General features: G+C 40.8%; 1 protein-coding gene across 1 annotated transcript in view; it reads right to left on the minus strand.

Moving 5' to 3' along the window:
• The window catches only part of dock1 (dedicator of cytokinesis 1), a 176,730-nt gene that overhangs the window by 108,565 nt on the left and 43,885 nt on the right, over positions 1–24,280 (minus strand). The window contains exons 19-26 of the mRNA XM_022742743.1: positions 20,137–20,234; positions 17,512–17,601; positions 16,026–16,126; positions 15,812–15,940; positions 13,681–13,789; positions 10,253–10,323; positions 5,519–5,625; positions 494–621 (exon numbers count right to left, since the gene is read on the minus strand). Coding sequence (XP_022598464.1) covers positions 494–621; positions 5,519–5,625; positions 10,253–10,323; positions 13,681–13,789; positions 15,812–15,940; positions 16,026–16,126; positions 17,512–17,601; positions 20,137–20,234 — 833 coding nt within the window. The remainder of the gene's footprint in view (positions 1–493; positions 622–5,518; positions 5,626–10,252; positions 10,324–13,680; positions 13,790–15,811; positions 15,941–16,025; positions 16,127–17,511; positions 17,602–20,136; positions 20,235–24,280) is intronic.

A 24,280-nucleotide genomic window follows, 5' to 3' on the forward strand; every position in this document is an offset into this window, starting at 1 on the left:
TTTTTTGGCTATTTTCTTCACAATTAATTAATTGGAAAAACAATCACAATATTAATTGATAATGAAAAACGTATTCGATTTGACTGGCTCTATAACTGGCTTTGTGACTGACTTCAACAACTGCTCAACCTCATTATGCAGACCACATTATTATAAGCTTCTCTGGGCCTAAAACACCAAGGGATTAGGCAGAGCTCATCACCATATTCTTGCAGCATGTTCATGGTGGTGAAGGTGGCCTCTAGCCACCCTGAGCAATGAACTATTGAGCACAGCCAACTCCAGGGGTTGGTAAATTAACACTGCTGTAAAATCTGCTCCTTTCAGGACACCCAGGACAATTAAATAAATTAGCAGCACAGTGATTAGTAACTACTTAGTAAAATAACCAATGTGGAATCGTGCTTGTTCTTTATAATGGGGGGGGCCGGATTCTGCTGTTTATCCCAGAGGGAAATAAAAGCACATGAAGCTGGAGACGTGTGTTCCTCACCACATCCTTCCTGTAGAGCACCTCCAGGATGTCGCTGAGCAGCTGGCAGCAAGCCTTCGGCTCCTCTCGCTTCTCCAGGTGGAACTTCAGCTGGTCCGTCATCAGCGGCAGGAGGATCTCGCGACAATCTGCAGGGACACAAGCAAATACACACACGTTCACAATGCAGCTCAACACGAGGAGCAGATGATAGACCGCACAAGACAGTGCAGCATATGCTCTCGACACACTGTCGATGCAGAGGCACGCAGCTTGTAAATGGCTCCCTCACAGCTCAGAGGATTAAATTAAAACAATGTGCACAATGAATATATTTATTAAAATGACTGTGGCAAAAGCTCCCAGAATCCCTAGAAACAGTTACAGCGCAACAGCAGAACGCTAGTCAAACAAAGCTATAATCATTTTCAGAGCACAACAAATCAAACTCCTCCCTGGAAATATCAGGTAGTAAAAAATAATTAGCAAACCACCTAGTGACCTGACACCACTGCTAATTACATCTTATCACCAGCATGAAAAAGCTGATTAAACTGGCCAAACTGGTCCCTCTCCAGTAATGTCCACTGTCATGTTGCCCTTAATCAAAACACCCAATCCATTACTGCCCCAGTAACAGCTGCAGTTGTACAAGTGAGAGAATCAAACCATGTAATTTTGATGTTTAATAACAGTTTATGTAATTGTAAATTAAATATGTATAAATTACTGAATATTATATCATTTGTGACCCCATTTGAACCTAAAGTAGCAAGTAAACACAGAAAACAACAACTGTCTTCCAAACTCTGTCAAAGTAACAGCTAAAATTTAATTAATTCTACAAAACATGCCACCAAACCAAACCTAAAAGTTTGTCTGATGTTGACGGCAACATCAAAAAGTGAATTTCCATATGCAGAGGGCAGAGAGTTTGGTTGGCAATTGGACATGGAGGACAGCACCGATAAGCCAGGAAAGTATTCTCATAGAAGGTAAACCTAAGGCAGCCTGCCACAAAATTATCATATTTTTTATTAAACCTTCTGATTCCAATCTTAGTGGCATTTGTGTATGTGTGTGTGGGTCATATTTAAAGCCTAGGGACAAATACTGGGGTTAGGCTGGTTCAATTAGAAGATGGGAGTATCAGTTAGGGGGTTAAGTGAATATTTTATAAATTTATGGAAAGGAAAGCAATCACATAAAAGTTTTCTATCCATACCTACACAGAAGTTTCACTGTATAAACTTATAACTTCTCTGCAATAAAAGAAATAAAGTAAAATAAATTAAAAAAAAAAAAAAAAAACATGTCTTAATGGCCCCCATGTAGCGCACTGACAGTGTTTCTCACACAGAGAAAGTCTGAGTACCGATATTAATGTCATCTTAAGAGATAATAACAACAGCAAAAGAGCAGTGCAGTGAGTGAAAGCATCACTAATACTGTAGCAGAAGACAAGGACAACAGAACTCTTCAAATAACATTTGTTATAATGACAAGGTGGAGAGACGTCGCTGCTCCGAAGAGCCACCCAGCAACGGATTTCAATTCAAAATCAATACAATCTCTCTGCTTCACAGATAATGTTACAGCTTTAATGAGCTAATCAACTGGGAAAAAAATAAAATTGTAACTCCATTACTCATCAGAACCAACACAGGCACACACACAACCATAAAGCTTTGCCAATTGTCAATACTGCTCAAGGCCGAGTGGTAAACAGCAGGATGTAATGCGTAATGAATAGCATAAACTATGGTGCACTATTCATAAACAATACCCAGGGGTGTTGCATATGAATCAGTGATCTACACTCTCCAATCCCTTTCTGAGGGAACTACATATAAAATTGAGCAGTGTGGAGTGATTCCATGAAGGCTGATGAAAAAAGAAAAGTCAATGCATTTCATCCCTACGTACATCAAAAAGACAGAGTAGCATCTTTGACTGAGGGGGATGTCTTCAGAAGCTGTTTCACTCTCAGTATCACTGCTACTAGTAATTAACCATACGCCATAAGCCAGAGCTCCACACAGAGACCATGAGGAGGCTCTGTAATGAAAGCATTACGTAATAATTAACACTCTAACACATAAAAACTACTGAAATGTCATTTCTAATGACTCAGGAATTGATGAGGGCATCACCTACACAATTACTATCTTCTATCAACTTTGCAAATCTCGCATAGCTCCATTGGCTGTAAAGACGGTTCAGTCTTGGAAAAGCATTGGACCTATTAACTCCCTAAAAACCACTTAGCAACAACCCTCGCCCTCCCAGCATAGTGGCTTTACCCATGTGTTAGCTTAGCAGTGCCAATTTTGTGTCACTTTGCCAATGCAAAAAATTTGACAGAGTTCAGAGCATGGAGAAACGCTCTGTATAAACATCTGAAAAAGCTCCACAAATCATTATTGAATAGCTTCCTATGTTTGACTGCAGTATTGTGGGATGGCTGCTCAACAATACAGCTATTCTTCACATAAAGCTTCCACTGCTAAACACCTAAAAGGAAACGTTATGGGTGTTAAGAGTCTTGTCACATGATAACCAGCCCTGACACAAAGTGACAACCATGTCTGCACTGAAATATTTTTGGTGCTGTGGAATAGAGGACCAAACTGTCCGCCTGATACAGCTTAAAGGGAAAATTTGTGTTTTTATATATATATATATATATATATATATATATATGTGTATGTGTGTGTATGTGTATGTGTGTGTGTGCTTCGTAATCTTCCACGGATTGAACACAAAACTAAATCTCCTATCTGAGGGCGTCTAACATTGTGTGGAGTGTTTAATACCTTGTTATTATAGGGCTTCAGTCCTCAATCCCTTTGCGCCTCCTCCAAAACTCAAAATACACACTGGCAGTAACACACACATATGCGCGCACACGCACGCACACACACACACACACACACACACACACACACACACATAGAAGGACGCAGACATGTGAGCACATATATACATACATACACAGTCACACACGCTAGCTGCAGGGTGGGAGCGGGACAAGTAGACTGGAACTATCAAGCTAGGCCATGGGCGCTCTCCTCAAACTTCCAGCCCAAACAGATTTTAGACGCTACACTGATTTTCCCTTTTAAAGCAGACCAGGAGAGCAGCTGACATATTTGTTCTCTTCCAATGAGCCCATTTGCAAGCGATTCATGCGCCCGTCCGGCTCTCTCTTTTTACATCATCAACAGTGAAGGTGAAACAACATTGTGCCTCAAAAATAACGATAATAATAAAAAAAAGAAATTAAAAAAAAAAGAAAGAAGCAGAAACAAAACACTTCCTAATTTTCTGAGCTCATTACGTTTTCATCTGCAGCAGGTAATTGCGTACGCACACCAAATGAAACATTGAATTTCAATGTAAACGATAAAGATGAAACCCATGGAGAAAAGGATGTCATCTTGTCGTCTACAAGTCATGATTCTGAACAGAAATCAGCCCAGCGGGAACTCAAAAATACTCTTTTAGGACATGCTTTTGCACAGAAACCGTTAAATATGTTAATCACTGTGCAGCCTACAGGAAAGAAAACGCCGTCATCAGACACATTCAATGCATATTGATGAGCACGTGTAGAAACTCCATATTGAGGGTAGAGTATCTAGGTTAATGCCTCTTTGCTGGGCTTTCATTTGCTCCAAGCATTCCAGTACATTTCACTTTGGCACTGGCTGGTGACGGAACCTTTCAAGGACCACCTGACGATCCAGATGCACCTAACAATGTGTCCCATGACTATGTGTGGGGAACTGATTAAAACCACCTTAAAAACTGCCTGGCTAACTATTTTTATTCCTCATTGCAGTGGTCACTATCTGTAATGAAACATCTCCACAGGAGGTCAGCTTGATGCTGCTGTGGGTAAAGACAATTTAACTTTGAAGCATTCTCCATCACTGGTTTTGCACAATTTGAAAACACACATGCACGTCAAAGACCACTGGAGATGTTCAAAGCACCAATGTTGTGAGAACTGAGCAGCAGGGCAATTCCTGTCTACATCACAGCAACAAGTCCTCCTGCTGATCAGCAAGCCATTCAAAAGCATCTGGGATGCTTTGCTTGGCCACAATGACACCAACAGGTCACTATTGATGGCCAAAGGCATTTACTCACCAACCTGGTATTAATTTGAAGGCAGAGACATCTATATTGTGTTATGTTCAATATCAAAGAGTATTCCATTGGTATAAACTTGTTTTACATCAAAATCCATTTTGTCATTTGTTTTCTGTACATTCATGATGAGAGCAACTGTGCAAGTGGATAATTGTTAGTACGTTAGTCCACTGCTCTGAGGCATGTGTGTTGCCCGTGCCAGCCACATTAAATCACTGTTGCCAGGCACTTTGCATTTCATTTACCACCACAGGACAGTATGTGAGTGCGAACGTGTTTGTCTCTAAATCGAACCGAACACGGCCTCACAGGACTGCTGCCTCTGGCAGTCATTGCGGGGGGGTGGGGGGGTGGGGGTGGGGGTCTGCAGGTCGCCGCAGGCTAGCCCTGGCGCAGAGACTGGAGGTACAGGTTCTTATTAACCACCTCTACATCGCTGCCCTTCATGTCTGGCATTACTACAACATGTCCAAAATATACCACAGTGTGGTGTCCAAGTGTATTATGGAAGTGGAGGACAGTGGAGTTGCTGTTGGGGTGAGACAAGGGAAGGAAAATGAGATAAAGACATTTAAGGAAAGAGGATTAAATAGTAAAAGAAAGGAGCAGCTGAGACTTGAAGACTGAGTAGATGGGGGTACTAGTAGTCCAGGTGATTTCAGCAGTGGGGATGCTCAACTCTCTTAAATAACACTACACCTCACCAGTGACCTTTACTGTGGGCTCACACTGGGTTGCCTTTGGGGAGGCAGGTGGTGTGTGTGATTACTGCAGCCATGAGTGAAGGAGCATGCAGTGAAGAACAGTGAGTACAGTTTGTGTGTGTGTGTGTGTGTGTGTGTGTGTGTGTGTGTGTGTGTGTGTGTGTGTGTGTGTGTGCTCTCTCACCGTGATGAGTAAAGAGATCACTGTGGACAATGTCAATCAGGCAGTCCAGCTTCTGCTTCACCAGGCGACCCAGAGGAACCTTCAGGATGAACTCGGTGAAAAGCTTGCTACAGAGACAGAGGGAGGACAATAAAGACAAAAGGTCAAACTGATGAGGCATCTTGGATTGGTTGACTGCATCCAACCAGGAAGCAGTCATCCAAAACGCAATTAGTGGCTCTGCACACCCACACAGGTACTTCTCAGATATTCTGACAATGGTCCGAGGATATGAGAACATGTAGCATGAGACAATAGAGATATCCCAACAACCCAGAGGAACTGGCCTAGGATGAACTCTGGGAACAGCTTCCTACCAGAGATAGATTATTGTGCCATCTCTGTTTATATTAGAAGACAGTAGTCACTGTTGCAAATCAATGTCAAGAAAAGATGATTTCACTTGAATTTTGTATTTATATTCACAAAATAACTTTTTTCTCTGGTATTTATTTGCTTATTTAACCAAACCAGACATATTACTACAAAATATATTACTACTGAAATATAAAATTACGCATAACTTAAGCTTGAATGTTTCTTATTGACCTTGTGAATATTAATTTGACCAAAACTTCTCAGTTCAACATCACTTCCTGGAAATCTTCTGGAGCTTTCAGCCACATCTTGTGGCCTTCAGCAGCAGATTGAGTTTGCTCAGTGGTCATGGAGATGATTCTTGACAACTGAGCTTTTCATCTGGAGATGAAGGCCATGAGATGTGGCTGAAAGTACTCTGGAAAATTCCAAGTGAGTGTACAGTGCATTCAGAAAGTGTTATATAACTTGTATTAAAATAACAAATATATACACACCCCATAGTGACAAAGTGAAAACAGATTTTTTGCAAATTTATCAAAAAAAGAAAAATTGAAATATCACATTAAAATAAGTATTCAGGCACTTTGCTATGACACCTGAAATGTAGCTCAGGTGCCTCTCATTTCTTTTGATTATCTTTGAGATGTTTCTGCACCTTGGTTGGAGTCCACCTGCTGTGAATTCAGCTGACTGGACATGAATAGGAAAGCCCTGTCTATATACTGTCTCACAGCTGACAATGCATCTCTGAGCAAAAAACAAGACATGAAGAGAAAGGAACTGCCTGCGGAGCTCAGAGACAAGAGGCACAGATCTGAGGAAGGCTACAAAAAAAAATCTGCTGCATTGATGTTTCCCAAGAGCACAGTGGCCTCCATCCAAGTTTGAAACAACCAGGACTCGTCCTAGAGCTGGCCACCTGACCAAACTGAGCAATCGAGTGAGAAGAGCCTTGCTATGAGAGGTGACCAAGATCCTAACGATCACTGTGGCTAAAATGAAATTAATATCATTTTCAAATGTTTTAGATTTAAAACCCCAGTTTACACTTAAAGACTCACTTTCAAGCTTTCAAATCTTAGTCTTAATGTTGTGATATGTACTGGTAGTGTAATCTCATATGGAATAATTTTTTGTCAAACTATAAGTAACAATTTAATCCATGTGGTCCACTCCTACCAGTTTTGGTGCAACTTTGCTAACGTCTCAAAACTTCATATACTTAAAATTCTAAAAGCCTGAAGTTCCTCAACAGGTTCAACAAAACAAGACAGTCGAGTCAGAGAACTGTCAATCAAGCAGAGACCGCACACTTCCACAGTCCTGAGGAGAGTCTAATCAGCCCAAACACAGGAAAACACCTGTGTGGGTGTGTGCGGGCTTCATCTCCAATGTCTCCAGTACACTTTAATGTTGCTTTTGTGTTTCACGAAGCTACTGACTTGAGGGATTTCTAATTCTACTCAACCTTGTACAACGGCACACACTATTCAATGAGATATTTTTAAACTGATGATTCATCTTCTTCTTTTTTTTCTTTTTTTTGGAGACAACCAACATGTAGCTAAGAACGATCAAAACTAAGAGCATTCAACAGTTCAGAGCCTGAAAGATAAATCCACATTCATGCACACAGATAAAGCAGACAGCTTCTTCCTGAAAGAAGAGGCCAGATCTTCATTATGCTGGCACGACTCAGGGGGGAGAGACCAGGTTCTGGCAGGGGATGAAACACCCCCCACCCCGAAACCCCCCCACCCACCCACCCACACCCCCAAGGCTTCAATTTAGTCGCCTCCAGCTCAGCCGCTCAGCCAGGTTTGTGCTAACAACAGGACCAGCTGATACCACCTCAGCTCAGACAGCCCTGTGATTTATGACTAAGTGAATGCTTCATGAGGACCCCAGCTTTCAGAATTAAAGCTAAAATCAAAAGCTCCTCTCATGTTGCTTCCACTCAAACTACAGAGAGGATGGCAAAGCATCTGGCATCTCGCTCCTTATCTTGTCTCACCTCATTGTTATTGGAAATTCAGCTCAACTCAACTATATATTATTTACTTAACTGGAACTGACAACCAAAACAGGTATGACCTCATAATTTAATTAACATCTCTTGATAGCAGTCCACATCGTCTCTCCAGCCCGTGTTTTACTGCACTCCGTGCCATGTAGCTGGACAGCATACGGTAACTTTGCTCTGGAGGTTTCTGGTTCAAATTTTTTGTACGCCTCATCATGAACGACACAATTAAGAATTAACATTTTGAACATTTTTGATCTGATTGGACGGAAACGGAAGAATCTTCTGTGCAAATGGTGAATTAAATTGAGAGGGAAGGTGAGAAAAGGGAGCTGCAAGAGCTGAACAGACAGAATAGATGGGCTGAGACCAAACACCCCCCCCCCCCTCCTCCTCCTCCTCCCTCCTCCTCCTCCTCCTCCTCCTCCTCCTGAAGTAGAGGCCAGAGGCAGGGCTTAGCAAGCCTTGTGTGGCCCAGAATCTGCTGTGGAAATGGCAGCTGCCCAGGTGCTGGACATGGGCAAATGGAAGGGGCTCCTTGCTGAGTGCTTGCATGATGAACAGGCAAAGCACATTTCAGGGCCTGGAAAATACCTACATGTATTAGCACAACCGGCGCCAGTCTCTGAGCTGCGATAAAAATAGATCACAGTGTCAAGAGTGTTTCTGGTGGTAAAATATTTGTTTGCAACAACACAGGGTTTCCCCTTTAGAAACTTTATTAAGCAGAGGTGAACAGATGCTATCAGCTCCTCGTCTCACTGTTTGTGATTAATTTAGTTAGGCTGGAATAAGCAGTAGTTTAAATCAACAAATATAGGGCCATTTCTGAATACAATTATACCTCTACTTTTAATTTATACAAGTCTATTATTTTCTCCACATGTTAGTGGCTGTGGGAAACCTTGCAACAAGATACACACCCATTCGTGATCCAGCCTATAAAGTTTGTGATTAATGATGAAATTATTTTTTGAGATAATCAAAGAGAAAATAGCTCCACCATTTTTCACAGACTTCCTTTTTATTCCGCCTCTCTCCTGACCTTCAAAGGAGGGAATATTAGATCATTAGGAAAAGAGTGGTTTCATTTTTACTGACAAACATTAGACTCAGTCCAGTCAGAAGCAAGCTGCTGATTTTTCCTAGTTTCTATTGATGCAACTGTCTGTGTGCAGGATGCATATTTCATAATAAGAAAATTAGGCCACAATCAGTGTGACTCATGTGTGACTATATTCATCTGAACTAAATATTTACAGATGACAAAGATGTCGGACCAAAATGTAGACAAATATAAATATCAATATGTTTTTAAAAGACTCATTTGCAGCTGGAAAGTTTTTCACTGAACATTTCTTCACATATTTGTAAGTATAATGCTCCATAAATGAGGCCATTCTATTTTGTTTTTGTGCTGTGTCCTTTTCGCATAACAGATTAAAGACATTAAAATGGGACAGGAAATCAAGGGCAAACCCATGAGGCATTTTGTCACAAATGCAATTTCGTCCCTGCTCTCAAAAATGGCTTTAGAACATCACCCCAGAAACACACGAAACTGAAATTTCAGGTCAAAGGTTATGAAAGGCCATTTGAATTTTAATTTGATCGTGTCAGAAAAAGTCAGTCAGATGACGGATGGATCAATTTTTCCGTTTTGTTTTGTTTAACATTTTTCTAAATACTTAATTTAGTCCCACAGTAACATCGCAGCATGTGATACTTAAGAAGTCGCTTGTTATTAAGACAGGCATTAAGCTATAGCAGATGACATTTGCTGTAGACAACATTAACTGTAATGGACACTTGAGTGGAGCAGTCAGTGGGTTTCCAAGGCAACCTGGGCATGTTAAACCAGCGACCATAACAGTGCAGCTAGTGAATGTTGAGTTGTTGAATAAAAACAGCCTTAGGTAGAGAGCCAGACAAATACATAAATAATGCTTCCAAGTCTTTACAGCAGCACAATATCCCATCAGCTTGTTAGTGATACAACTACACATACAATTTTAAGTCAAGCGGACGTTCCGAAAAAACCAAAGCAATTCAGATTCTTCCTTTCATTCCCCCGGCAAAAAAAGGACATTTAAGGCTAATTTGAGCATCTTCTATACATTCGCTTTAATGAGCTGCTTTTTAGCGACACCCCCTCTGTTTTGAGGAAGTCTCAGAGATGTGGATGTGTGTGTGTGTGTGTGTGTGTGTGTGTGTGTGTGTGTGTGTGTGTGTGTGTGTGAGATCTGCTGTGGTTATGACTTCTCATCTGCTCACGTTCACTTTTCTCTACAGCAGGTGTCGTTGCAATGACGATCAAGCGTGGGAACATGTAGCGTATCACATGAAATTACCTTAGTTCCTTGGGATCAAAGACCAGCTTGACATCGTTGACGATGGTGGGAATGTACTTCAGTGCAGCACCCTTTAGCAGAGAGACAAAGGAAACATGGCAAGATTATGTTCGTCTCTAAGTTAATTAGTTCAGTCATTGATTGATATTTAGTGAGACACCCAATCCCACATTATGTCATACAATATTTTCCACAGGTATGGTGGGAATTGAGTGTTGTTGCATTGTGTGTAGTGAAGTGTAAATGTGTCTCTTAGCTTCAGTAAGCTGATTCTGTGTCCTCCTTTCCTGTTTCACTCATGAAAACAGTTAATGGCAAAGACTAAATATTTTTTTGATGAGCAATATTTACCGAGTGTTCGTATGATACTGTGAGTGGGCATGATTTATTAATAATCTATCAGTATCAGAGGAAGTCACATAAAATCTGCTTCACCAACCCCACACCCTAAAGTTCAGCTCCTGTGACGTTTCCTCCGATATACATTTCATTTAGTGTACTTGAGGGGGGGGGGGCGCCTCCTCATAAATAAACTAGGACCAGAGGAAGATCTCCTCTAATGATACCTTGATAGACACAGCCAGATAGGATCTTAATTTGCCCATCGATACTATAATAAAGTCATCAAGTGCGTGCACCCAGTGGCTGATTACAGAGCCATCCATTAATAATGGGAATGATTAACCGAGCTGACACTTCCCTCTCTGAGTGACTGCTGCTAAATGCCGGCCAAGGTGGGTTGGGGTGTTTATACAGCATCTGTGCAAATTAGCAGCAGTGCCAGTCGCTCTCATAGAGGTTGATTAGCCAGACAGACGAAGCTCACTGGACGTCACCTTCTACAGTCCACAGTGTGCGATTGTGCGTGCGTTTATTTTCTGAAAATGCGTGACAGGCAATTGGCGATGGTTACATGAGGGTGTTGAGAGAGAAAATACTCGGGTTACCGACTTCAGGAAATGAAAGAATGTGAGAACAATTTCAGTTTGAAACACGTGTTTGGGACATCTCTGCAGGCACCAGCAGAGTTAAACTGCATCTTCACCTTGGTTTTTCAAACAGGGATGTAGGCACGACCTCCAAATAAAATCCTGCTTCAGTCTACTCTCATCTTTTTAGATATTTTTAGTGCTTTAATATGCATATCTCAACACCACCCTATTCTGCAGTCAGAAAGAGTTAAGACTGACTGAAACATGGATTTCAAAGATGCTGTTTGAAAGAGCACCCCTGGCTCTCTTAAAAAGCCAACTGCCTCTGTTTACCCATTGAAGAGGACATTTTAGCAAAATGTCTTTTCTTTTTTGCTTTTTTGCTTTGTTCTCAGCAACAACCAAACTCCCACCTGTTGTGTGGGGCTGCGTTGTGTGAAGTGTCAAACACAAATCTCAGTGGAGTTGTGTTGTGTCTCACAGAAGCGTTCATTTGTGTGTGTGTGTGTTTATCAAAGTTTTCCTCTGCATGTGTGCGGCTCCGTCCAGATGTTCATCAGGATTCAGACTGGAGGTATGATGGGACTGCTCATTAGCTTCCACCTGTCACAGTGCTTTCACAAGGGCGGACTCGGGAAGAAACCAGGATTCCTCGCTTTCATGCCCGTTCCTCAAGATCAGTTTTTAATTTACTGACAGTAAAGCTAATATCTCACCCAATTACACAGCAACTGACTCCTAATTGACTCCTGAGCTTCTCCTATGGTTGAGCGTGCACATGGATCTACTGTAGGTGTGCCGAGGTGCATGTACCCTGTCATTATGTTATCTCTAAAAGCATAGGTGTGTGTATATGAGCATGTGTGGTTTGAGAGTATCTCCACAGAATCACAATAAAAATATATGCTGGTTTGTTTCAAATCTGAAGTCACCAAGTTTGGGGTCAAGGACAATGAAATGCAAACATCATAATGGAGGGAACTTAAGGGCAGAAGGAGCAAGGCAGTGAAATAAATACCTTAAGGAGCAGCTAAAGAGCAGAAGGCCAGAGGAGCCCCAGACCACAGGACGGTCAAGGTCAGAGTGAAAAGGAGAGAGGAAAAACACAAACACATATATACAAGCACGGACAGACAAGAGAAATCAACACACAACAAATATACAATACAATATGTGGATGGAAGATAAATCTGAAAGGCTGGGGCTGCACAAAAAAAAACAAAACATCCTGAACATATCAACTCTGTTGACCAACTAATGAAACCACTCTCCTTCCATTACAGAGGTAATCGATAACAATACACAGTTTGTCACCTGACCAACATTTAAAAGACTGAGACTAAGATCCCTCAACAAATGTACTCCTACTGAGGAGTTTAGCTTTTTATACGTTACATAGAATCATATTGTATAGACACACTAAAATATATTTCACAATAAGTTCTCAATGATTTTGATACATGTATCAGTACCAATAAATAACTTTTTTTTTACTATTTAGTTAATTTGAAACATAAGATAAACTTCAAATATGTCAATGTTTGATGCAAAAAGAACTTGACTTAAATGAAAAAGTCTAAAATGAGCAACGTCTTGATTTAAATTAGAACATAAGTCACCAAATCTGTCAAAATGTTGATTTTTGAGCACTGTGGACGCATTTCAGTCCGTACCCAGAAAGTATGGAGGTTCCAGACTGAGCCCTAATCTAAAAGGAACAGTTTGACAATTCAGAACATACACTACACTCTCTAGGCAATGAAACTAAAGCCAGCAGCTGGTTAGCTTAGCTTAGCGTCCAGACTGGAAATAAGGGTAAAGTGGAATCTTGTCTCTGTCCAAAGGCCGACAAACAACCCTCGTGCTCACAATAACATATCTTTTTTGTTTAATCCATACCAACTGTTTCCACCATATTACCCCCCATAAAACTACAACTTTTGTTTGTATGGATTAAATAAACAAAACACAGTGTCTTAATTAGCAAGCCTCAGAAGTGCTAGCTACATATTTACCCGAGGGTCATGAGGGTGGGACTGATCTTCTCATCTAAGTCTCGGCAAGGAAGCAAATAACCATATTTCCCAAAATGTCGACATATTCCTTTAATCATCTTTTTAAGAAACTCTAATATATTTCAGTTTATGTGCAGCCCTACTAAGGTCACATGGAGAGAAAATGAGAGTAAAGATCAAGAAAATCTGCACAGAGAAGTGACAAAGGTGAAGAAAACAAACATGTAGGAAATGGAGACCATCAAAGAGCAGAAGGAACTTTTACATTAATGTATAATAAGATGCTGTATTCACTTAGATCTAACAAGACACATGCATCTCCAATTACAGAGCATGTCATCCAAAGCAAATCACAGCAGATTTATTTACCATGCACACAGCAGCAGTTATTTACTATTCACGCAGCAGCAGATATTTCTTGGCACCGAGTCTGAGCGATAGCATGCAGTTGGACTTGGGACTTGTGTGATACTCGGCCTACCTTCACCATGCCAGTGTTCTCTGAATTACTGTTCATCATATCATTAAAGGATGTGAAAAGGTTCCTCAAGGACTCCATGAAGTCGGCCTCTCCTTTGTTCTCGTAGAGCCTGGGAGGAGATGAAGTAGAGAATTACATTGGCAGATGATCACAAGGCTGTTGTTTGTTTCATCCCTGTGTAAACAGCCCCGCCCGCGGTGGAAATGACAAGAGTTTGATGATTCCCTGTTAAATCATTAAAAGCAGCCAGCAGAATGGCCCGTGTGTGTTATCAATGCAAATATTCTTGGATCCGAACCACAGACATCACTCTTGGTGCCAGCCAGATTAGCATTTAAAACAACATGACAAGACCCTGAAGCACCTGCCTGCTTTCATGTGGAAACAAAAATCAGAAAAATTAATGATCTATGTTAATGATTCTCCTGGAATACTATACGAGAAGCAGAAAGCAAATGCCATGTAAGGGGTTCACCGACTTCACTTTCTAATCTGTCTGGGGCGTAGTATTACTAATGTCTCTTCTGCTGGTTTGGTTATGTGGCGTAAATGCTGCCCAGTGATTGTAACATCTAAAAGCCACTGATCACAGAACAATTGAAGAAAAACACTTCCCCAAATTTCTAAGTGCATGGGAACACAAAGCAGGGCTTCCTCCGTTAATCCCCCCAAAAATGAAAATGTATTTTATCCCAATTGCAGAGCCCATAAATCTCCACAAACTGGGTATTAACTGTAAATGAGCCACATTGTGCTCCCTGCAAAGCAATTAAGTGTGTCAACCGCTCAGAGGAGAAAAAAAAAAACAAAAAAAACATTAAAATTAGGATTTCTGAGAGAAATTGATATTGTTTGAAAACACCCGCTGAAGCAGAGGGAGGCAGGTCAAAGAGGGGTGAAGTGGTAAGATTGCTCCCACTGCATCAGATTTGACTGGCTTTCTTCCAGAGAGGTGGGTTCTGCGGTGCCACAATCTCTCACGGGGCTGCAGGTATTACATGGTCCAGGATAGTCACTGTTGACGGCTTACAGAAATCACGGGATTAGAGGCATCCATCTCAGAGCTCCCACAACAACAATTACTTATAGCCGTTTCTCACCTGCAGCACCAGGGAGCAGAGGGAGCTCCGGACAGCCGCACCAGTCTTAAGTCACGGGGGTGAAATTGTGTGATTAGAGTGTCTCCTCTACCATTTCATAGAAATGTTCCGCTGGCCCGCGATGAAAAAGCCTGCTGATGTAACCTTGGCACCTTCTAGTCAAAACTGCATGAAAGGCACCAACAAACGCAACTTCACGGTTTAGAAGAAGTCCAAACTCTGAGTCTGACTCAGCAACAATGGAGCCCAATAGAGCTGATCCTGGCAACCAACCAAAGAAAGTGCCTCAGCAACTACAAAACGCAGGCCCACTTTCAGGCCATTATTGGTTATCCTGCAAAAAGAAACCACTTGGCACACACACTGTGAACATGGACGTCTCAAGTATAGAGCGACGTCGCTGTAGTCTGATGTGTGAGGTAAAGGACGGCGCGTCCTCTAGACATTGGGCAGAAAACCAATCAAACTCTGCACACTCAATTAGACCAGGATCATACATCAGCTCCTCAGCCACCAACAGCTTCATTCCATGGCTCGACAACATTATCATTCATTTAACATCCTATCAGCCAATTATAAATATATCCGTAGAAATTACCTCACCTTAAGACCGCTCACTTTTACCCATTTCAACTTTGTTCAACAGCAGTACCTAATGTGTATAACACAATCAATACTGCATACAACATTGATTTTGATTATGAAATAAAACTGAAACCACTGATTTATTAAAGGAGCGACTGTGGTAATAAAGAAATGATTCTATTAGCGTAAAGTCAACAACCAGTGCCTATAAATATTTAGAGAGACAACTCATGTACAAATGTTTAACAAATGATAGCAAATATTTGCTTACACTGACGGTGGTTAGATAACTGAAATATCTGTCTTGTCACTTGAGCCCTTTTTGTTGGTGTTATCATAAGTGCAAGACACCTTTAACCCATTGAAGTCAATGCAGCAATGTTTTGCGCTTTAAACTTCTTTATATACTATATATTTATGCATGCATGGTGTGCATCAGGACGTACTGGTTGAAGAGGACTCTGGAGCGGACGATGAACTTGAAGATGTACTCCAGAGCCTTCATGGCTTTCAGCAGCTGCTCTGTCAGCTTCTCAGCGTTGTCCACGTAGTTCTTCAGAACTTTGGTCAGCTTCCTACAAACACAATCACAAACAGAGCGTGACAAATCTAATAATCATGTAATGGGATATAATTTGTCGTTGGGGGTAATTAACTCACATGTAGGCCAGCGTGGCACTGAAATGCTTTCGAATGTAGGTCTCCAGGACAGGGTTAAAGTGTTGGAACTTTCTGTCAGCTATAAGCCCAATTATGAACACCTGTCAGAGAACAAAGACATCTTCATTAAAATGTAAACCACATGGCTCATAATGGATAGTAGGAAAAAAGCGCCTGTCTTACTCAATATGCTGAAATAGATTGGGAAATTAAACAAGATTGCATTTGAGCAGAAAGCCATTTTCTCTCAATTCTCTAGCCTGCAGATAATCTAGGACACCCGACAACACAATTTCTCCCTCCTTTCTCTGGAAGAGAAAACTGTTCTTTTCAGATGTACCTCATGTTAGGCAATGGTATACGAGATAGGATCCTGCCAGATACTTTTGTCAACTCATTGGCTACAAATACTAAATTTAATACATGACGAAGTTATGTAATCATAAATTCAACAGGCTAATTTAATTTTTTTTTTTTTTGCCTTTTTACGAGATCATCTCCGTGCTCTATTTTGCAGGAAAATTAGACTTTTAATGTTAGACAAACAACTTTAATGAAAATGCTACCCTGGCATTACAAATTAATGCAGATCAATGCAGCAGCGATTCCACATGTCCACGCTTCCCTCAGTAAATGATCAGCCCAGCTCATATTTACAAACGGGGAACAGTTTGTGAGCTACAACATACAGTGCAGCCCATTTGGCCAGTTTTCTATTGTTTTGACTTTGTACTCCAGCACATAGGATGTAAACTGAGAAAACTGAGTGAGGTTAAATTAACATGCAGAAGACATCCATACTGTTTACCTACAGTGGAGAAATTATATCATTAACAATTTAACCCCATAGTGATTGCTTCATTTCAAATCCAGTGTGCACAAGTAGCAACAAAGCAAAAATATATGTGCAAATATTTCTGGACAGCACTGCAGTGTTGTGTTTACAGAGATGCAGGTAGGTGTTCCAGTCAAGGTATTTTCCTCCAAGGCATACCCCTGGCACACACTTAACAGTCTTGTGGAGAGTTAAGGTGTGTACTCTGCATATTTCTGAACATATCCTGTCACAAAACATGTTTGCCATAGCGTTGCTGCAGCATTCTGATTGAAACTTGTGTGGTCAAATGTGATTCTTAATGGCACAAATAAATCATGCTCAAACATACAGTTCATACCAAAAGACTATGGAATTATTATGACACCTTGTGACGGTTCACAATTCTCTCCAGATACAAAAACAAACTGTTTACCCTTGTAGTTTAGAACTACAGCTTGGGAGAGAAAACAGGCAACTGCAATACAGGTTTTTTTTATTGTGAAATCGAAAGGCCCAACAAACAGAGCAGAGACGACCATCAAAAGAAAAAGCCACCCTCCATTATGTTTGCATCTGAGCATGAAATGTGTCTAAATGTTTACTCCCACTGACTAGACCCTCTGCTGGTATGAATTCTGCTGTGCTGCCACTGTCTGCTTCTTCACTCACCAAGGCATCGAACACCAAAGTATCAAAAGTGTCACTGTCAGAGTTCTCCATCATGATGTTGAAGAGAGCATCCAGGGTGTCTTGTAGAAACTAGAATGACACAAGCACAGCATGCAACAATAAAACACGGCACTCAAAAAAAAAAAAAAAAGAAGAAGAAGAAAAAAAAAAAAAAAAACTTGGATATGGAAAGTTTCACTGTAAAATGACAAAACTACTTTAAAACTGATGACCATTTCTTTCTTTTAGGGAGGACATCTCATATCTCTCTGGTGACATTTAAGTGATAAATGAATTTGAGACAAATGAGTTTATGTCAAGGGGAACAACAAATGTAAATCCCAACCACAGAATAAGATGTAAGAAAATACACAAAGTGTGTGGCAGCACTCAAGCTGAGTATGGCTCTTCTTGATGAGTGTTTTATTTTATTTATTTATTTATTCTATTTTTTTGAGAGCGGAAGCAGAAAATCAGCAGCTGGAAACACATCTCAGTAAGAGCTGGATGACACAGTTCAAATCATTATCGTACTGATATCAATATTTTTCCTCTGCTGACACTGTACATATAAAGACATGGTAAAAATAGGTAAAATAACAAAATAATAAAATTAATGTTCAATGCAAAAATTGTGTTAACATATAGAATATTTTGTTTATTTTCATTTTTTTGTCAATACAATACTAGTATGTGACCATCAGGATATGAATCCACTGAAAGTTGATACACAATAATATTCAATTCCTGTCAAGTCATAATCCCCAAAATTGTGAATGCAAACATGTTGAATATGAACCCGTATGCTCTGTTTGGTGTAACCGAATGGCAAGTGCTCTGACAACACTCCGTGCTACCCATTACGCACCCTTTACAGCTGTTAACATGAGCCAATATAGTTCTATGAAGACTGTAATAACTTCCCTGTCAGCAGTACCTCCAGAAATGCTAACTATATACACCCTCCCTTCTCTGGGGAAACATGCTCCATTTATTCAGCCATTTACTGAGGCAATGTGAAAACAGATGTAAAAGTGTCGCAAACAGATCTATCGCTCTCTACTGTGCTTGGTCTGTCATCCCGGGATGGATGACATTCATCTCGGTCTCAACGAGAAACAAACATAACTTGCACAGTGTCGAGTTTTTAAAGCACAATTCAATCTCAAGAGGACCAGACTGCATGACAGAGATGGGGGTAGGGGATGGTGCAGTAATGTGATACTGTTTGCTCACAAAGACTATCACATTAGGGAGATGAAAAAAAAAAAAAAACGGTAGAAAAGCTCAATCGGAAACCCTAAAAAAAAAAAAAACTTCCAGGATTTATTTATGATCTTGTCTTTTTGCATAGTATCTAAATCACAGCATACAGACACAAGTATACTCTGTGGATAAATTGTTTTTAAGTGTCAAACTGAAAATGTTAGCTAATTGCACACCGACAGCCTCGGAGCGCTTTGGAAAGGATTGAGTGCTAATGTGATGGTAATAATAATCACACCCCTGTGGCTTAATGAACTGGTCCAGCTGTGGTTGACACATCTATTTGGCCTGATCAGAACTGTCTGGTAAAGGACTTCCTCAGACGCATTGCAATCTGCCAGGCCCCCAACCAGCCCAGAGTGAAACTTTCTCTTGAGAGAGAGTTATTCATCTGCCCCATGCTGAGCACTTAAAGGGCCTGCCTACAACTCTGACAGCAGGTCATCTCCTCCCCTTCTGTATGCTGTGTGTGGCACTATGTGCTCCCTCCTCGCTCTACACATTTACAAAACACAAACAACAACAAAAAATAGCAACCTGTTCCCCCCTGACAGGAAGTGAAATTATATGTGAAATCGCTGCCAAGTAGCTGTATAGTTCTCAGGAACACTAAGGCCCTGTTCATATCCGTTAACATCTGTCTCATGTGATCTGGTCACAAGTAGACAGCTCTAAGCACAGGTGTGAAACACCAAAACAGCGTTTTAAATCAAAAGCATTTTCTGTCCAGACGATTGTTTTAGCTCCATATTAGAAATGAACTCTGCCCATACCATCAAACTTGGAAAAACACATATCACATGACCATACACTGGGCATGTGCGTGCGAGTGTAAACAGGAAGCAGATTAAATACTCTGCAGTTGGGAGTTTGCAGAAAACAACATAAACATGGAACAGCAAAGGCAGTTGTAGCATTAAAATGCAGAATTTAACTGCCCAACAGCTGCTAGCAAAGACAACAAGGTCAGTAACGCTTGTAATTTGTTATCCATGTTGCATTCACCACTGGTAGTCGTGATCGATAAGACCCAATCAGGGAGCGACCTTGGGTGTTTACGTCATCGTTGCCAAAAGGTCCGGAGTAGTGTGGACGCCAGGCATAAACTTAGCAAAAGAGATGCATTTTAAAACTAAAACGTAATGGTGTGGATGTCGCCTCAGACCACATTCGGAAGTGTGAACACAAATGCATCTTGGGATTTTTTGTTTGTCTTTGCAAATCTGTATTCAGGAAAAGCAGAAGTTTGACAGAATACAAAAGAAAGTGAGTTAAGCTCATTAGTTTTTGACTGCACAGGATTTCTGTGACTCAAAACAAAGACAACAGCACAGTGGAAGAATACTTTCACCCTCTGACCTTGACAACCTCGCCACCTTCCACCTTCATCAGCTGGCGAAGGTTCTGCTGCAGGAGGCTGGTGTTGGAGCGCCACTTCAGCAAGCCGAGTAGGTCCACTGAATAAAACAAACAAACAAAAAAAAAAACACAAACAAACAAACAAAAAAAAGTCATTAGCACAATGCACAGCGTTGAGTTCATCCTGCCAATTATAATACAGTGTGAAGAGATATGGAGAGGCAGCGAGAAATGACAATTAACGTTCAACATTTGAATTTAATGAGTGCTGGGGTCAGACGTTTGTTAAAGGCGCCCCCACCACCACCACCACCACCACCACCGCCCCACCCCACCCCACCCCACCCCACACAGACAAGTCAGTTTGTAAATTTCACATATACAGCGTTAGTCATTCTACGAGTTCTCTCATTTTAATCATGGAAAATGAATTCAGGCACAAGAGAATGAGTCATTATGTGATTAATCACGCTCAAGGGAGAGCTCATTCAGGCCACCTTTGGCAGGTTATCAAATTGGGAGCTTAAAAAATGCACTTGTGTCAGTTTGTTAAGGCAGTGTGTACGGCAGCTCTGTGAACATGAGTCAGACTTGTTTCAAAGACAAAAAAAAACCATCTGTCTTTGAAAAGGTGGCGATGTGGAATGTTATGAGACTTCAGTCAGTTAAGATGCCGACTTCAACACTGGGGCTATATTCAGCCTGGAAAAACAACAGAACAACCAGGTTGACGTCATCAGGTTTATTTTGTGTTGAGCTTGGAGATTTACACATTTTTTTTGTAAACTAGGCATTTATGAGTCAAGGTCAAGGAGGGTCTAAGAAAATATGCCTTTAAGTTGCATTATGGGAAATCTAGGATCAGCATTTTTGAAGATTGACCCATACTAGGGACTAAAAGTCAGGATATCTTAACCTCCACTGCGTCAGTTGTGTCCATCATGTTTTTTTTTTTTTTTTTTTTTTTTTGGGGGGGGGGGGGGGGTTCATTTAAGTTTTTATTGTATTATTTATATTACTATATAGAAAAAGACAGACATATCAATATAAGAAAAATGACCATGTTAAATAAAACACCATCCTACAGATGGACCATACTGTATTTACTATAGCCTTCCATGCATCTTATTAAATGTTAACATTTATATCTTTCTGCCAAATAAATCTTAAATGTTCATACCTCCCACACTGAGCATCTGCACACCTAGGTGACCTTGTACCATATTTTCCATCTCACCTGGATCGATACTTGTGGCTTTAATGTTATGTCTTACCTTGAGCTACATCCTCCCTTCTCCTCTAGTATAAAATGTTCACTAACCTCTTGAAATGACAAAAAACACCTTATCCTTATACAGGTCTCTAATCTTATTCAAATTCCTCTCTTTCCACAAACAAGGTTTCTTTCCTATTCTAATACATGGATTAGTCCAAATAGAGGAGTACTCGTGTCTCTATTGGGATATACCAAGTGTCTTATGTAAGCACCCACACTCCTCTGGAGTGCTCCAAGACTGGATTACTCTGCCCACAACAATCTGTGACCAGGTCTCAACAGGTTTGAATGGGGCTGTGATTTCCTTATTTATTTGTGTCCATCCATGTGAACTTTATGTGGCCCAGTGTGTGGCGAGCTTTGACATTTCAACTGCAACATTATAAAGTTCCAAATTGGCCAAAGCTAGACCGTCTTTACTTCTCTTATCATAAAGCTTCTGCATTGTGATTCTCGGTTCCTTTCCATTCCATAAATAGTCCTTCATTATCTGATTATACTGCTTCAACATCCTATAGAAACAGTCACTGGTATCATCATTGATTCAACCGTGTCCAGAAGAATAGGGGGTGACGAAGTCAGGTCTGAGGTTAAACAAAGAATGTCATCCGCATACAAAAATAATTTATGTCCTCTACCACTTTAATCCCAGCTTCTGCTCTTACTGCTGCTGCAAAGGGTTTAAAAATAAAGTGAACAATAAAGTCGAAAGTGCACGTCCTTGCTTTGATCCCATTAAAGGAAAAAAAAAAAAGGAGTAAGTTTGTCCATTAGGTTTATATAGGTAGTATCTAAGAGTAGGGAGTGTTGGCTTTTTATTTAAAAAAAAATGACATTTGATTTATCAACTGCAAAACTAGTTTCTTAAAAAATCTGTCCATCAAATAACTGATTAATCTATGAATTTTCTCATTTATAGTCCTGTCCAGATGCAAGGCAGCAGTAGAAACTTTCTTATAGCATATCTATGATGGATTATTAGCCAAGCCTGCATAGAAAGAGCAGCTAGGCTCAGGGAAAAATGATGCCTGACTCACCTGACTCCAAGCATCTCTTTGTGAACTCAGGATTTTTTTCAGGACACTCGTCTCTTGCTGCTCCCTCTCTCTGTTTGCCATGCTTGATTGGGTATGAAAGAGCCAATCAAGCATGGCAATATCTGATGGATGCCTATCATCTGCAAACCTGACAAGCTATCAGGGTTCCGTCGCAAGACCCTTTCTAAACTACCAGGGACCCCCCCACGGAGATATAAATTTGAAAATTGAGGCTTTAGCACCTCAGATAAATCATCAGGCCGCTTGGTCCCAATGGGGCACTGCTGTTAGCAGCCACACTGTCTGTAGCACATGGGACAGTGACGCAGGGTGTGTGGGAGATCAGGTTTGCCTGGGAGTTACAAAACAAAAAATGCTTTCGATAAATGATGTGCCAGAGAATGGGTGTCTTTGCAGGCAGCTGAATTTAAACAATGCTACAAAAATGGCAGATGGAGAGTGGTGGAGTAATTAATTCTGGGATAACAGGTTATATCATCACTGCACAACTGAAATGCAAAAGCCCTCACATTACCATTTCAATGTTTGTTTACAGTACATCTTGCCTGACAATTTTTGTTCATTTTTCACCAGCAAACACAGCCACTAAGTAGTCTTAATAGCTTGTTCTTTCTTCTTAATAGTAATAGCCTTGTATTTGGTTCTGAAGTTTGAAATGCAGGCTTTTTGAATGACGTAAGAGCACTTTCACACGCAGTAGGTACATGAATTCTCTACTTTAAAAACATTTTCAAGGTGGGAACATGATGTTAATACATCTTCCACTAGGCCAGGTCTGCTCCCAGCTCTGCTGTCATCAGATCTCTGCATCTCCTCCAGCCGCCACTGAGTGAAGCACACTGCAAATACCCAGGGAAGAACCAGCAGCCACTTCACATAGGCTCCCAGCGCAGGGAGACCGCCTGCATAATTCTAGCTTAATTAAAAAGAGTGTTTCATCTCAGACGTGGGTCTCAGGGATGAGGTGTCATGTGTATGAAGCAAGCAGTCTGTTGCAAGGGGCATTCAAGGGCCTTTTTTTTTTTTCCTTTGCCAGAGTAAGTCTTCAGAGAAAACCTCTTGAAAGCAACCAGTTACGAGGATATGAATGAGTTGAGGTGATGCTGGAGTTTAGATACGCCCAGGGCTGCAACTAGAAGATTATTTTAATTATCAATTCACATGTGGATTATTTCTACAACTAATCGATGCATTATTTGGTTTCTAAATAGTGAAAGAAAAGACGGCTATCAGAATTTTCCAGAGCCGAAGGTAATGTTTTCAATTAGCTTGTTTTATTTGGAGCGACTGTGGCTCAGGCGGTGGAGCAAGTAGCCCACTAATGGCAGGGTTGGCAGTTTGATCCTGTCCCCCGTGTGGGGTCCGTGGGCAAGACACTAAAACCCAAAATTGCTCCTAATGGTCAAGCAGCACCTAGCATTGTCACCCACAACCATCGATGTGTGAGTATGTGAATGAGGGGGCAACTTCGCATTACCATTCTCCAACCAACAGTCCAAAGTCAACCATGTTAATTCATGATATACCACAAAGAAAAGGAAAAAAGTCACACCTTTACACTTGAAAAATGGAACTAGCAAATGAATGTTTGGCATTTTTTGCTTCATGAATGATTCAAACGATTTATTGATTCGCAGATGTGGTTTAGAATTCGTGTCAAACAATTTAACTATTTGTCAAATAAAAGCACAGTCAGAGGGTGAGGATGTGTGTGAAATTGTAAACGAGAAGTCAGAGCAAGAGGAAATCTGAAAATGAAAATTGTGAGGAAATTGTGCAGTGAGTGAGTGAGTGAGTGAGTGAGTGAGTG

This window comes from Seriola dumerili, unplaced genomic scaffold (assembly GCF_002260705.1).
Source record: "Seriola dumerili isolate Sdu_G_001 unplaced genomic scaffold, Sdu_1.0 BDQW01000068.1, whole genome shotgun sequence".
In the NCBI taxonomy this organism is placed as follows: Eukaryota; Metazoa; Chordata; class Actinopteri; order Carangiformes; family Carangidae; genus Seriola; species Seriola dumerili.